The 16,570-nt window shown below is 36.8% G+C and overlaps 1 protein-coding gene across 1 annotated transcript in view; it reads right to left on the bottom strand.

The window, feature by feature from the left end:
* The window catches only part of N4BP2 (NEDD4 binding protein 2), a 73,638-nt gene that overhangs the window by 22,893 nt on the left and 34,175 nt on the right, over positions 1 to 16,570 (bottom strand). Inside the window, exons 9-13 of the mRNA XM_054729399.1 lie at positions 12,472 to 12,627; positions 7,081 to 9,434; positions 6,172 to 6,257; positions 4,387 to 4,432; positions 2,897 to 3,093 (exon numbers count right to left, since the gene is read on the bottom strand). Coding sequence (XP_054585374.1) covers positions 2,897 to 3,093; positions 4,387 to 4,432; positions 6,172 to 6,257; positions 7,081 to 9,434; positions 12,472 to 12,627 — 2,839 coding nt within the window. The remainder of the gene's footprint in view (positions 1 to 2,896; positions 3,094 to 4,386; positions 4,433 to 6,171; positions 6,258 to 7,080; positions 9,435 to 12,471; positions 12,628 to 16,570) is intronic.

The raw sequence follows: 16,570 nt of genomic DNA on the forward strand, positions 1-16,570 counted from the left end.
CAAAATCCTGTTCAATTGCTAATGGTGGGCCACAAATTCAGTTCTGAGCTTCTTCGTGGCCAAAGCAAAGGGGGAAATAAAGATTCTCAGTGTCCATTAAATAAAAGCAAACCAGTTGCTCAGGAGAAGTACAGCTTTTTCTGGTACTGAGACCTGAGAGAAATTTCTCCCATGGGTCCTCATAAAAGGGACACTGTGTGATGCTGTCAACAATGTCCTCAAAAACATATTCTCAATGGGCAGAAACTACAATGTACAAATAAGTTGCAAATTCAGGTTGACAGGAAATCTTAAAATTCACAATTTTTCAAAGTTTTACAAGCATATTTATTACTTCAAAATAACTGTATGAAAATTGTTACTAATTGCTTTTTCACCAGCCATATTTGGACCTGTTCAAATTGCTAAACCAAAAGAATTTTTATAAATTGTGCTACTTTAATCCTAACCTAGGATTACAGTAAACATTCTTAAAGTGATTTCTAAATTTAGGACAATTTGTTGACATTATGATATAACTAAATATTTTTTGTTTGCTATAAAGATCCTAATGTCTGAAAAACAAGCTCCTATCAAATTTCAAAGGTGATTCTGAAAATTCCTAAATATAAGAATTACATAAATCTAGGACAATCCTAGAATAGTTACTGGTTTTGAAGCCTAACCATATTTAGGCCTTTTATGACACCAAATAATAATAAAAGAGGAACTACAAGAGGTGACCATCTGACCAGTAAAAGAACGGATAGGTAAAGCTGACGGCATCATATATCCCAGAGTTTGCTCAGGAGAAGTACTTCTCCTGAGAAAGAGACACCTCAAGAATTAAAAGTATTTCATGTTTTATTTAAAATATACATTATAATCTGAACTTACTAAAATATTCAGTGATCAGATTTATTGGCAATCTACCAGGCCATAGAGTTTCGAAACTTCAAATTCAAAGAAATTAAAACTTGTAATATTAATCATCTTACAATTAATTATTCTATCTATACATTACATCTGAAGTTTATTTTATAGTCTTTGCTTTAAAAAAAAAAAGTGTATTTCTCCTTTGGGGATAAAAAAATGAGGAGAAAGCACCACAAAATTCTCTTACTGGATGTTTTACCTTGGGACCAAAACATAGTTTCTATTACACAACCCAGACAAGACAAGCAAAAATTACTGATAGGAAAAACAGTGCATTAAGTTGGGAAGTCAAAGATGTTCAATTGGTCACTATTATATTGAGAGATTAAAAGGCAGGTTAAAACCGTAAAAACAAGTTTTAGCAGTGGAAAATTGTATTTCAACAAAAAGTATCACACCATTTGGGCGTAAGTTCTAGGCTTCCCTATTTTTTAAAAAAGTCTAATTTATTACATAAATAAACTATGATATATGAAAAAACAATAAATTATAAGATCCTACTGAAGAGACTGTTTCTTGGATTATATAAACATGCAAAGATGGGAATGCTAGCACATTTCCAATTTAATTAACAACCTAATTAGAGAAAATAAACATAAAGGTAAAGGAACCCCATCATTCTTCTTATGCCCCAATTCTATGTATTTCAACCAAATATAAAGGTGTTCTTTGAACAGTCAAATGAATAAGAAAGAAAATAAAAGTGTTAAGATCACCAGCTAAGAGTTATTTTTTTCCTTGAAAATGGGACTAAATGCCCTGACCGGTTTGGCTCAGTGGATAGAGCATCGGCCTGTGGACTGAAGGGTCCCAGGTTCGATTTCGGTCAAGGGCATGTACCTTGGTTGCCCGCACATCCCCAGTAGGGAGTGTGCAGGAGGCAGCTGATCAATGTTTCTCTCTCATCGATGTTTCTAACTCTCTATCCCTCTCCCTTCCTCTCTATAAAAAAAAAAAAAAAAAAATCAATAAAATATATTTTTTTTAAAAAAAAAAAGAAAGAAAGAAAATGGGACTAAATGACTTTTAGGGTCTTTCCTCTTCTGATTTTGAAATTGTCTAATACTAATTTTCAGAATTCCAAAAACGGCTAAGAACAATACAAAGGAAACAAAATTCACTTATAGTTTCATATAATTAGATATACTGAATAAGGAACAAAAACAAAGTTCAAAATGAAATGAAGTTTCTGTTGGAATTTGTTTAATTGAAAAGTTAGATAAGGGTACTTAAATTTTTAATTCAAATTGTTAAATTTCTAAAACATTCTCTAAAAAATTTTGTTCCAAAGGTGGATATTTCTTTAAAAGCCAGACAGACGTTTCTTATTACTAATTTATGAATGAAATTATCTTTAAACTAGAGGACTAGTGCACGGGAGGGTCCTTTGGCCTGGCCTGCAGGGATCGGGCCGAAAACGGCTCTCCAACATTTCCCGAGGGGTCCCGGATTGCGAGAGGGTGGTTCTCGGGTGACACACCCCAGAATCGGGCTCCCTCCTCTCTGGTTCTGGGTGCGTCTCCCGAGAACCGCAGCTGCCAAGTCACCGCAGCTCAGCAGCTCCTGAGTTGAGCATCTGCCCCCTGGTGGTCAGTGCGCACCATAGCTACCGGTCAAATGGTCGAAAAGGCTTTTATATATATAGATGAAAGATCTCGTTCATGTTTCTAGAATTTAAAAATTGCATAAATGTTAAAAAGCTAAGAAATATGCAGCTCAATCGCCTGAAAAATTAAATCTAAAGCAACATAATTTAATACAGATTGGTTTATTGATGTAGAATATCAGCTAATTTCCCAGAAGTAAAAAACTCCTATTTTCAACTATGTTTAAAACATTTTTCAATTTAAACATTAAGGGCAGTCAATTTAAATACAGATTCCAGACTAGGAAATATATAATCAAATGAAAATTACAAAGTAAACATACATGATCAACATAGAGTCAGAGACAAAAGCTTAATATTTATACTAACTCATACCAAATCATGTTTTTCCTGTAAGGCAATTTCTTCTGACATTATTTCTCTGAGTGATACTTTTTTAGTTTGAGTATTCCAATGATCCTGTAAGGCTGCCATTTCAGATGCTGCTAAAGTCTTCAGTAATTTTTTGCCTGTTCTTTGAGATGATTTTTGTTCAGTATTATCAAGACCAATATGCCCAACCAGGGAAGGATCTACAAAAGCAGTATAAATAGTGTCAGACCCTCAACAAAAAACATACAAATTAAACATTATACACTATTACATTTACCTCAGAGAGGGAAACATTTTTTTTTTTACTTTTAGCTTTTAAATATAAAGCAACTCTGAAGTTTCAAAATACATCTTCATATTACTGCAAGCAAGAAATGACATGTGTAAATGTAGGAATATTTCAAATGAGCCATGACTAGGTATCACTAAAAATCAACTCAACACTTTCCACTCTTTTCCATGCCACATCGACACACAGAAAATAGTGACATATACAACAGTAAACACAGGAAGTTGCAGCCAACTCAAAGTGACCACCGAGAGCAGCTCTGGTCAGTTCTGTCCAGTCACTCCAAGGACTGAAACATCAATATTTGGGCAAATCTGTAACCAATCCACTGGAGGCACCCAATAAATATTGAGCAAATGATATTCAACATTCAACAAAAGAAAGGAACTGAACATCCTAAGAAGTTCACAAAAATGTGTAATGTCAGCATTTCTAAGGGATAGCAACACGTTCTGATACCTTTCTTTGCTTTCCTGGAGAGTGAAAAAAAAAAAACAGTCAATACTGTCATTCATACAACTCTTGATACCCTTTGGGCACCTCTAGTTCTCAAACAGCTTTAGCTCTTAAAGCTACAACACAAGCATATCCTAAGAATCTTTAACCTGCAGTCCCAGTGTGGAGTGAACAAAACAAGTATATGGAGGAACTCATACACAAAAGGAAGACCCTTATTAACAGGTCTGCCAACCTGCACTAATCACTGAGGACAATGCTATCAAAGAGAAGTATAGAATCAAATATTTTCAATTTGGCAGATGTACCTAAAAGAGCAGGCTGACTTTTGTGCTCAAATAATAGTAACATCAAGAAAAAATTTTAATAGGCAAGTAATATTTCAACGATGCTCTCAATCAAACACATGAACACTTTTATTGCTCTCAAACCAGAACAGTTTTCTTTCATTCAGAGCAAATCTTAACAGGAAACACTTTGACTATATATATATTAGAGAAAATCTTACATATTTCACAGCACTCATGAAAGCTAAATTGTATTATAGGGTGTGTGTTTTCTTCATTATGAAAACAAAATAAAACAATTTTTAAAGAACTTTTATTTGCAAATCCAAATTCTTGGGTAACATATTTTATGAAAGTATGCTTAAAATGAGTTAAAATTCATACACACACACACACACACACACACACCAAGTTTCAATATCAAGACAAGATCATTAGAAGTAAAATTTAAGTGCTTTTACCTCCCATTAGCTTGCCACAGGATACCTCTTCTTGTCTTTGTCGCTCCTAAACACAAATACAGAACAGGGGATTGGCAAAGGAAGGTGCACTAGGAAAAAAAAATTATATCATTTTTCTCTAGAAATAATCTCTCCTTATAAAATTGTTAATTGTTCTTCTAAAATCTAAATCATATATAATAAAAGGGAAATATGCAAATTGACCCTAATGGCAGAACGACCAGGAACAACCAGTCGCTATGATGTGTACTGACCACCAGGAGGCAGACGCTCAATGCAGGAGCTGCCCCCTGGTGGTCAGTGCACTTCCACAGGAGGAGTGCTGCTCAGCCAGAAGCTGGCTCATGGCTGGCCAGTGCAGCGGCAGTGGCAGGAGCCTCTCTCGCCTCATGGTAGTGCTAAGGATGTCCGACTAATGGCTTAGACCCGCTTCCCGTGGGGAGTGGGCCTAAGCCGCAGTCAGACATCCCCCGAGGGCTCCCAGGCTGCCAGAGGGATGTCTGACTGCCAGCTTAGGCCCGATTCCCCCAGGGAGCGAACCTAAGCCAGCAGGTGAACACCCCCAAGGGGTCCTGGACTATGAGAGAGTGCAGGCCAGGCTAAGGGACCCCCCAAGTGCACAAATTTTCATGCACCAGGCCTCTAATATACAATAAAATTAGGTAAATAAAATTATAAAGTATGACTACATCTATATATTTTTTCCACTTATAGAGCTCTTATGCTGTATTTACTCAGTCAGTACTGCAAGTCTTTAAGAAGTAAAAATTATGACTTTTTCCCTTAAAAGGAAAAAAATCAATATATTGAGCTTCATCATTAATTACATAATTTAGCTAGTCTACAAATAATCTAAAATACTGGGGGGCAGGAGGAATCAGTAATCTTTTCAATTATAAAAGTTTATTCTCTCTCAAAGTCAAAGTTCAATAGAACTCTTCCATATAACAGATTATATTGAAAAGCAAATGTGGCCGAAACCGGTTTGGCTCAGTGGATAGAGCGTCAGCCTGCGGACTGAAAGGGTCCCGGGTTCGATTCCGGTCAAGGGCATGTACCTTGGTTGTGGGCACATCCCCAGTGGGGGGTGTACAGGAGGCAGCTGATCGATGTTTCTCTCTCATCGATGTTTCTAACTTTCTATCCCTCTCCCTTCCTCTCTGTATAAAAATCAATAAAACATTTTTTTTTTTAAAGAGAGAAAAAACAAAAGAAAAGCAAATGTGACCAAATGAATACAAAAGGAGCGCTCTATAAAAATAAGCCTACAGCCCTAGCCACTTTGGCTCAGTGGATAGAGCATTGGCCTACAGACTGAAGGGTCCCGGGTTTGATTCCGGTCAAGGGCACATGGCTGGGTTACGGGCTTGATCCCCAGTGGGGGGCATGCAACAGGCAGACAATCAATGATTCTCTCTCATCATTTATGTTTCTGTCTCTTTCTCCCTCTCCCTTCCTCTCTGAAATCAATAAAAATATATTTTAAAAAATAAGAATAAAGTAAGCCTACATCCCTGGTCAGGTGGCTCAGTTGGTTGGAGTGTCATCCCATACACCAAAAGGTTGCAGGCTCAAATCCTGGTCAGGGCACATAACTAGGTTGTGGGCTTGATCCCAGCTTGGGGTACATAAGGGGTAAGACGGAGGGGAAAGGTAACGGATCAATGTTTCTCTCTCATATGACTATTCCTCTCACTCTCCCATCCTCTATAAAATCAATATATATTTATATATATCCACAGGTGAGGATTTAAAAAAAAAAAAAAGAAGAAGAAGCCTACCAACCATTACAGATTCTTTCCATTTCTCATGAATCACTTTAGCCAGATTAAGATCTATGTGAACCACACAATCCTCAACTGTTAGAGACCCTTATAAAGAGAAAAAAGAAAATTATAATCATGACTCATATATTTGCAGAACACATACTCAACCACTTTATGTATCATAATACTAATCTGTGTCATTAATTATTAACCTATGTTTCTTGTTCTCTTGGAATATTTTTGTTTATTTAATGTCATTGTTCTCACATTTCTTGGCTGCTGCAATTATACAATACTTCATATATTTAAGTTATTCATGTCCATTAGTCTAAAATTTATTTATTCATTTCCATTAGTTGAGACTTTTCAATAAGCGTGTTCTAAGAAATTAATCTTGCCTTATATGTATCTGGAGTACCATCTAAGGGTTAATAAAGGTTCATTTGTGTAAATAAGTATGCAGTAAGTATCAGAGAAAACTTTCAAATATATGCATGGGATAAATACAAACTCTGTATAAATACTATTTCTTCAAATTACATTTTTTAAAATCCTCTACAAATACAGTGTTAAAAAGAAGGTAGACTGCCCTGGCCGGTGTGGCTCAGTTGTTTGAGCATCGTCCTGTGCACCAAAGGGTAGCAGGTTCGATTCCTGGTCAGGGCACATACCCAGGTTGCGGGTTCAATCCCCAGTCAGGGCACATACAGGAGGCAACCTAGCAATATTTCTCTCACATCGATGTCTGTCTATCTGTCTGTCTCTCTCTCTCTCTCCCTTCCTCTCACAAATAAAAGAAAATAAGGTAGACAACACAAATTACTTTCATATTTCAATTAACATATGAGATAGTTTTTAAATTGAAATAGAACTCTCTATATTCTATTCACATAAAGACACACATACAGCTCATTTACTTTTTCCTTACCTGAATCAATACCAACAGGGCCGAATAATTCATTGAGCTGAAAAGCCAGTTCAGGGGGTAATGCCAATTCCAGACAGTCTATGGTAAGAGATTTGGTCATCACTGGTGTGGGATTCAACATCTCAGTTTTATCTTCCTCACTAACTCCAGCTGGCAAAGTACTCCCTGTCATTAGAATTTTTTCCATTTCCTGTTCCTCTTCATTCATACATTCTTCTGTGTTTGGAAATTTCATATAGTCCTTTGGAAGATTTTCATGTTTTTTTATTTCACAAGAATCAGGAAAATAAATTTCTTCATTTAACTCAAGATTTGAAGTGCTCGATACAGAGTTTAAAATATCAGACAAATCCAAAGAAGAATGCATACTGCCTCCAATATCTGTCACTTCTAGAGTCTTCTCCATTTCACTCCAATCTTGAGCAGGAGTAGCTTTTACAGCACCTGAAAAAGACTGGTTAATATTATGTTCGACTGGAAGTTCTGCCTGACTATTAGGAAGCACTTCATTAGTGTTCTTTAGATCCATGGTGACATTAGGAAATAGACTTACTAATCCAGGTTTTTCAGTAGTTGTAGCTCTTATTTCTGCCTGCACTGAGTTTCCCTTTTCTGAATCACAGGTAGACTGTGCATTCAGGTCAGTGATATCAATCTCAGGGCTAAATTCTGGCACAGAATTATAATCTTCCAAGGTTCCTCTTTGGCTAATAATTTCCTTCAAATTAAATCCTAGAGAAAATGGCCCAATTTGTGTTTCTTCATATGATTTTTGGATATTCTCAAATTCAGTATCCTCACATAATTTAGTTTCAGAGTCCAACAAAAGGCTTGTGGCCCAAATAATATCTTTGTTACACCTCTCATATAAGTCTTTTAGGGCTTCTAATGAAAAAGATCCAAATAGTTTACAAAGAATATTAAGATTTTCAGATTCATCGGCACTGGTAAGCTCACTTTCTTCAACAAACGTGCTTTTATCATGCATTACCCGATAGGGAATTGTTTCTTGAACATCTAAGTTTGTGTTAATATTGAAAGCTTTTGGTTTAAATCCATCTAATCTTCCTGTTAATACTCTCACAGAATCTGAAACACTAATTTTATTCTTTTCTATTTTCCATAAGAGAGCAAAATCCTGTGGTTCGGTCTGGGTACACACGCCTACTTCTTTAGGCTTTCCCTCTGGAAATTCAGCTAAAGTCTGTGCTCCTACTACACCAGGAATAGTTGGAACACTATTGGTAAAAGTAAGAGACAATGTGTGTTGCCCAGGAATCATTTTATTTGGACAAATCTTATTCTCACAGGTCATTTCACTAGATAGCATTTCAGAACTTCCTAGAATAGCACTACCCAACGTTTTTAGTTCTTCAGGGCTTGTGCCCCAACAGGCCTCATGTGCTGTGTATGAGGATATTTCACTCATAATGTCATTAGTTGCAAATTCTAGGCTGGGTTCATTTAAAGCTGCCTTTGGCGTTCTTGATCTGTGCTCTCTCTGAGCTAAAGAATCAGATGAAGGCCAGTCGCCCACAATGTTGAATGAGTTTTTTTCAGTATTTTTGTAAGCATCATAGTGACAGCTACTAAAAGCTTCTGAAGCATCATCACATTGTGACTTCTTGTCATCCTCTACACTTTCATGTGGACATCCTGGTTGCTGGGTGTTACCCATATTCACAGACAGACCATTATCTAATACTATGAATGATGGAGGACAATTATCCTTTTTGTCATTTTGTACAGATGAAGCCTTTTCCATTTTTCGGTTCCTTTTTGTTCTCTGACCAATCGTTTTATCAACTGGCCAATCACCAACAAAATTTGATAGCTCATGTCTCGGAAACTTTTCTGAAGTTGATTTGCTTTTTTGTTTTCCAAAGGCTTTTTTCTTTACCTCTGTTCTTTCTCCCAATATTTCACCAGGTGAAGAATTTTCATTCTGAAGTGATACAGTATTTGAAAGATCACAGTCTTCTTGATTATCTTCACCATAGCTAATACTTTGTGACAATCTCTCTACAAAACTATGTGTATCGGTTTTACTATATTCTTTTTCAGAAGCCATTTCTACTTGCTCTTCTTTTTCACTTTTGTCTGTTACTCCTACTTTGCTTTCAGAATCAAAAAAATACGTGTCTGGAACTTCCTGAATCAAAGCACTCTGAATGTTAGGATTCACATCACTTCCTTTGTTTACATCTGCACTAGGGAGACATGTGACATTCTCAGGTAACACAGCTTCTTTGGTCACTTCAAGTTGCTCCTCTTCAATTAACTCTATGTGCTTCAGAGATGAGGATAAGACATTTTCTTCTTTTTCAGAGGTAATGTCTTCATTGTCTCTTGGGCTGTAAGATTTTTTTTTTAAGGTGTTATAAAGAAGCCTCTTAATGTTACTATTAACATTGTGACTTAAATTTAAAAAGCATTCAACTGAAAAGACACGTAACATTTAGTCTAAAAGTTCTAGAAATATAATACATTAAAATTATAAAAGCTAATATTGGTCTTTCCGTAATACACTATGAATAAATCCCTTTGTTGTAACCCCAACATAGCAAAATGCTTGGCATCTAGGAAGCACTAAAACTTTTTTTGAATAGAATAATATGAGATTTTAAGTTGCTTATTATGCATAAATATTAAAGTTGTGTTTCTAAATGTGTTCCCAGAAAAGGGCAGACCTCCCTGTTTTTTTTCCTACCTAAGCTTAACAATGTGAAACTAGGTCTGCCTCCATATCACCTACCTGTCATTTGCTACAGAGGAAAATGTTTAAGTTTCATTTACAAATACAAATCACAGAGAGTCAACCAACATGATTTGCACAGTTAAAAGAAATGAGAAATAGGGAAGAGAGCTCTCTGGAGATTTTTTTAAACCATCCTTAATGTTAACTTCAGACCCAAAGAGCACTTTTGCCTAATCTTTCCTTATCAATTTGTCAACCTTCCTTACTTTCTTTACTCCAGGAGCTCTCAAATTCTCACCTCTCCCATAAAGCCCTCCTACTAAAATCACATCTAGATTGAGTTTCTATAGGCCAGATGCTATTCTAATCTAAGTCCTTTACAAGCGTTAATAATCCTTATGAAATCCTATGAGGAAAGTGCTGTTTTACCATTTTAGAAATGAAGAACTGAAGAATGGAGAGACTGTATAGTTACTTATTATAAAACTTGGGGTGGAAGCCAGGAAATAAGGCTCAAGAATCCATGTTCTTCACCATTTTGCAACACCTCAATGAAAAGGAATTTATGAATTTTCCCTTCCCAACTACCAACTTCTTTTTAATAGAACCTCTCCATCCATTACCATCATAAAATATGGACAATTCAGACCTCTATATATATTTAAAGTTCTTCTTTACTCATTTAATCAATTGTTTATGTGTCTTAAATTTTTCACAGAATCAGTACTATCCTGGATTACAAACTTCCAAAGGCTATGACTTGGCCCAGGCTCAGCTGGTTGGAGCATCGTCTCATGCACCAGGTCATAGGATTGATTCCCAGTCAGAACACACACCTAGGTTGTGGGTTTGATATCCAGTCAGAGTCCATATGAGAGGCAAGTGATAGATGTATCTTACATCAATGTCTGTCTATCTGTCTGTCTCTCTCTCTCTCTCCCCCTTCTTTAATCTCTAAAATCAATAATTAAGCCCTAACCGGTTTGACTCAGTGGACAGAGCATCGGCCTGGGAACTGAAAGGTCCCAGGTTCGATTCCGGTCAAGGGCATGTACCTTGATTTCGGGCACATCCCCAGTAAGGGGCGTGTAGGAGGCAGCTGATCGATGTTTCTGACTCTCTATCCCTCTCCCTTCCTCTCTGTAAAAAATCAATAAAATATAAAATAAATAAAAATAAAATAAATAATTAAAAGTTTATGATTTGCATTACTTAGTAAAATTATACCATTAATAATTAATTTTTACGCCCTAGCCAGTTTCGCTCAGTGGATAGAGCATCAGCCTGGGGACTGAAGGGACCCAGGTTCGATTCCAGTCAAGGGCACAAGCCTGGGTTGTGGGCTCAATCCCCAATAAGGGGCGTGCATTAGGCAGCCAATCAATGATTCTCATGATTCTCTTTCATCATGTTTCTATCTCTCTCTCCCTTTCTCTCTGAAATCAATAAATATATGTATTTTTTTTAATTTAATTTTTACTATACTAGCATGACAGCATTATTTTACTAATATCTAAGAAAACTATATGCAATTATCTATACACCAAGGCCTGGTGCACTAATTCATGCAGTGGTGGGTCCCTCTGGGTGGCCTGCAGGGATTGGCCAAAACCCGCAGTCCAACACCTCCTGCAACTCCTACCTGCCGCTCCAGCTCATCCTGGCCCCACTGTACCTGTTGCAGGCTCTCGCCCAATCAGTCCCAATCGAGAGGGCTGAGTCTGGCACCCTCCCAAGGGGAGTGGCCTGAGGGATTGGGCTGAAACCGGCTCTCTGACATTCCCCCGAGGGGTCCTGGATTGCGAGAGGGTGTAGGCCAGGCTGAGGAACCCAAAATTGGGCTGGGGAGGAACCGTGGGAGAGCTCCAGGGCATGTCTGGCCCATGTCACTAAGTCCCGATCAGCCAGACCCCAGCAGCAAACTAACCTACCTGTTGGAGCATCTGCCCCCTGGTGGTCAGTGCACGTCATAGCAACTGGTCCACCTGTCAACTGTCTGCCCCGTGGTGGTCACTGCACGTCATAGCAAGCGGTTGAGCATCCTTAGCATATCATTACCATATTACGCTTTGATTGGTTGTTCAGTTGTTCTGCCGCTCAGTCTATTTGCATATTACCCTTTTATTATATAGAATATAAAAGGCTAATACGCAAAGTGTCCCCTCGGGAGTTCAACCAGGAGACCGGGATGGCTATGACGTACGCTGACCACAAGGGTGCAGCGTGGAACGAAGGAAGGCCCCAGCCAGCAGCCAGGGAAGGGAGGCCCCAGACAGCAGTTGGAAGGAAGGCCCCGGCCAACAGCCAAAAGGCCTCGATCAGCCCTTATCGCCCACCAGGCCTAGGGACCCTACCCATGCATGAATTTCGTGCACTGGGCCTCTAGTATACAAATAATAACAATGAGGAGATAAGGTAACAGATAAAGATTAGGATAGCAGGAAGTTACATAATGAAGACAGGAATATTCAGAGTATAAACATGGCCCCACAAAACCCCCAATGAAAAAATTCTCACATCATCACTCAAACTTTTACTTTCCCTGCTAATCATATAGATTTTGCTTCAGGTAAAAATATATATAAGCTATACAAGTTATCTGGCAGTTATTTCACAAGCCAGTGATTTCACAATATAATTTTTTTTTAATTATGTTTTAAATTGAAAATTTGTACATAGGGACTTGAACCTACCTAGAACTTCGGTCCTCAAAAGAATATGCACATAACTCAACACGTTCAATTTTTTCTGGCACTGAAGAACTCATGATTATTGGCACTGAAACAAAACGTTGATAGTGTTCCAACATTCTTGTTATTTTTTCTTTGCTTACCCCATGAATATTACGCCTAAAAAATCCAGAGGAGAAAAAGATAAGGACATGGGAAATTAAGCTTTTAAAACAATCAGAACAAATAATGTCATAAAAATAAAATCTTACCTAATAAAAGAGAAAAATGCTAATTGACCGTACCTTCACTACGCCCACAGCCAATCAGAGTGAGTATGCAAATTAACCCAACAAAGATGGCGGTTAATTTGCATACACAGGTGCAGAGCGGAGTGAAGCCTGCTATGAGGGGAAGGGGGGCGGCAGAGGGAGCTACTCAAGTGGTACTTGAGACAAGTGAGGACGTGCCGGCTCCGGGCAGCCCGGAGCGGGGAGCAGGGACTTGCTGGCTCTGGGCGGCCGGGGAATGGGGACATGCTGGCTCCCAGGCAGCCGGGGAGCAGGGACTTGCCGACTCCGGGGCGGCCGGGGAGCGGGGACGTTCCAGCTCCTGGGCGGCCGGGAAGCGGGGATGTGCCGGCTCCCAGGCGGCTGGGGAGTGGGGACATGCCGGCTCCTGGGCGGCTGGGGAGCGGGGACATGCCGGCTCCCAGGAGGCCAGGGAGCAGTGACTTGCCAGCTCCCAGGCGGCAGGGGAGTGGGGACGTGCCGGCTCCCAGGAGCTGGGGAGCAGGGACATGCCGGCTCCCAGTCGGCTGGGAGTGAAGGAAGGGGCCTATTCTTGCACAAATATCGTGCAATGGGCCTCTAGTATATTTATAATGCATAAAAATAACAAAGCTGATTATGAAAATAATATATACTATTTTAATCTAATTTTAATTTTATTCAGGATGTCTTAAATTATCATTTTCTTAATCATTCCATTTAATCTTTTTCCAAATATCCTTTATCAACTTGGAAAAAAATGCACAGATCCTAATAACTTTAAAACAAGTTATTCTCAAGCTCTTAAAAAAAATCTCATAAGAATATGACCATCATTTCAAGGTTTTAATTACTATTAAATAGTGAGTAAAAAAAATTCCAGACTGGATGTTCTAAAGGACCCTCCTGCTGCAAAAAACTGAAACCTAACAAAATTAAAGCAAACATACATTTTAATACATTTTAAGTTCAAACAAAGAAAAAAAATTCCTAATACTTAAAATCTCAGATGTCCAAATATGAAGTTTGTTATAGATGTGACTTCACTCATGATGGTTTATTTCTTTGTGTGTTTTTGTTTATGAGCTTGTATTTAAATGGAACCTAACATATTGGGATCTTTAGGGCTTAAACTGGGAGTGCTTTCATTCATACAGCATCTGAATTTGCATCTTCCAGGACAGTATGCTTTAGTCTTACTTAAAGGAAGCATCTTACTTCCATCTCTCCTGTCTAAGGCTGGGTCCAAGGCTGAGGGTCTGGATCCCGGGCTAATATTAGCATTTGCCACCTGGCAAATCTGGCTTTCGTATTTACCTACCTCGATCTTGTCTGGTTTCAGATCACAGAGAAGCACAGAGAAAATATGAAAGGAAAGTTAAGAGACATAGATATTAAGGACAGAGCAAAAAGGTCTATAGTATATGTTTAATCCATGTCCCAGAAAGAGAAATGAGAATACATGGGACAGAAGCGATTTAAAGAAAAATGGCTTCGAATTTTCCAGAACTGATGAAAAAAATCAAGCCTGTGATCTCAGAAGCCCAACAAATCCCATAAAAGATAAATAATAAGAAATCCACAACTAGAAACAGAGTACCGAAATGGTCATTCAAAGATAAAGAGATGATATCGAAAGCAACCAGAAATTAAAAACAAAAAAGTCACCTACAAAGAAATTAAAATTACAACTAACTTTACAACAAAAATAGAAGTCAGAGAGTTAAATGTTATCTTCAATAACAGAAACTGTCCATCTAGAATTTATACTTAGCAAAAGTACTTTAAAAGAATGAAGACAATAATAGAATTTTCAGATTATTAAAAAAAAAAAAGTGTGACATAAAGCAGGCCTATAGTGTAAAGAAAATCCTAAAAGATCAATGTCAGGCAAAAGGAAATTCCCAGATGAAAGATCTATAGTGAAAGAAAAATTAAGCACAAAGTGATAACTCCATGAGTAAAAACAAACAGTATCTGTACATTCTGGATAATCTCAGCATGTAAGTTGGAAGAGAGGTATTCACAGCATGTAAGTGTATTAGAGTTAAAATATTTAGAGGAGTAAAGCTAAGGAAATGCTTCAACTTCAAAATTTGCATGATAAAATTTTTAATGTAACACTAGAAAAATAAAAAAGTATATGAAATTTCCAAATTAGCATACAAGAAAAAACTGCATAAGAAAATTTGCATTCAATAAAAAAATAAGCATGATAGGAAAATTTTTTCAAATATATAATTTTCTGTGATAGAAGATAAAACAATCACAGAAAAGGTGAGGTAAGTAGAAAGCAGAGACAGTAAGAAGCAAGACCAATTATATGAAAAACCAAAATAACCATAAAAGAACTAAGCTTAATCAATTAAAAGCCAAAGCTAAACAGAGTGAATTTATTAAAAACCCAACCATACTGGTTCCAAGAAATACACCTAAACACAAAGATACTGAAAGGTTGAAAATGAAAGTATAGAAAAAGAAATAACACTCAAATATAACAAAAAGGAAGCTGGTGAAATTCTTAAGACAAATTAGATTTTGTAACAAAAATTAATATTAAGAAAAAGAGAAAATCGCTAGACAAAGATAAAATATTCAATGAATCAGAGGTATATAAAAATCTTAAGCTTCTATACACTTCAAAATACATCCTCAGAATATATAGAGTGAAAATAGGCAAAGTTATAAGGAGAAACTAACATATTCAACACAATACAGAGAGATTTCAACACACCTCTCTCACAGAGATTTCCTCACATTAATCCATCAAGCAAAATTTTTAAAAATAAAAATAAAGCTATGGGAGATGTGAACAACAGAATAATAAGATATTAACACACCATAACCAGTATACATTCTTATCAAGCAAATATGAAACATTTATTTAAAAACTGACAATGAACTAGACCATAAATACATTTTTTAAAATATCAGGTAATTGGTATCACACAAACTGCATAATCTTACCTACTGAAGTTAAAAACCAATTTTTTTTAAAGATAAATTTAAAAACCATCTGTTCAGAAATTTAAAAGCATAGTTCTAAATAACCCAGGGGCTAAAGAATAAAATTAGTCATAATGCAAATTACAAAACAAATGATAAAAAGAATGTATTATATATTAAAATTCTGGGAGCAGCTAACATAGTACCCAGTGAAATTTATAGCACCAAATTATATTACAAAGTGACCTAAACTTTAAAGTAAAGATTTTTTAAAATAAAAGAATACACAAAGCAAAATAAATTTTTTAAAAAGCAAAGACAGAATAAAAGAGAAGCAGAAATATAAAAAATTAAATATAAAACAACTCATAATAGATCAATCAAGCAGAGTTATTTGAAAAGGCTAATAAAGTCTGATCTCTGGTGAGAATAATCAAGAAAAATGAAGGAAGATACACATAAACATATTATGATGAAAAGGGGAACTTAAGTATAGATACAGCAGAGATTAAATGGTAAGGTAATTATTTTAATAAAGTCTTAATAAATTTGAAAACTTTGGTGTAATGGAAAAATTTCAACTGAACCTTCTCAGAAAGAAAACACCAGATCCAGATAGTTTCGTAAGTAAATTCTATCAAATATTCAAACTTACATAAACTCATAAAAGAGAAAAAGAAGAAATACTTCCCAACTAATTTTATGAACCTAAAATTATGATACCAAAGCCAGGCAAGGAAGGGCAAGGAAGAAAAATCTGTAGGTTAATCTCGCTCACTTATACAGATAATGTATCAAAAGAATAAAAAGAAATAAAGTACTGGTCCATTCTACATGGATGAACCTTGAACCATTAAACTAAGTGAAAGATGCCAGATACAAAAGGCCACATATTGTAGGATTCCATT

Source organism: Eptesicus fuscus, chromosome 2 (genome assembly GCF_027574615.1).
Source record: "Eptesicus fuscus isolate TK198812 chromosome 2, DD_ASM_mEF_20220401, whole genome shotgun sequence".
NCBI classification, from domain to species: Eukaryota; Metazoa; Chordata; class Mammalia; order Chiroptera; family Vespertilionidae; genus Eptesicus; species Eptesicus fuscus.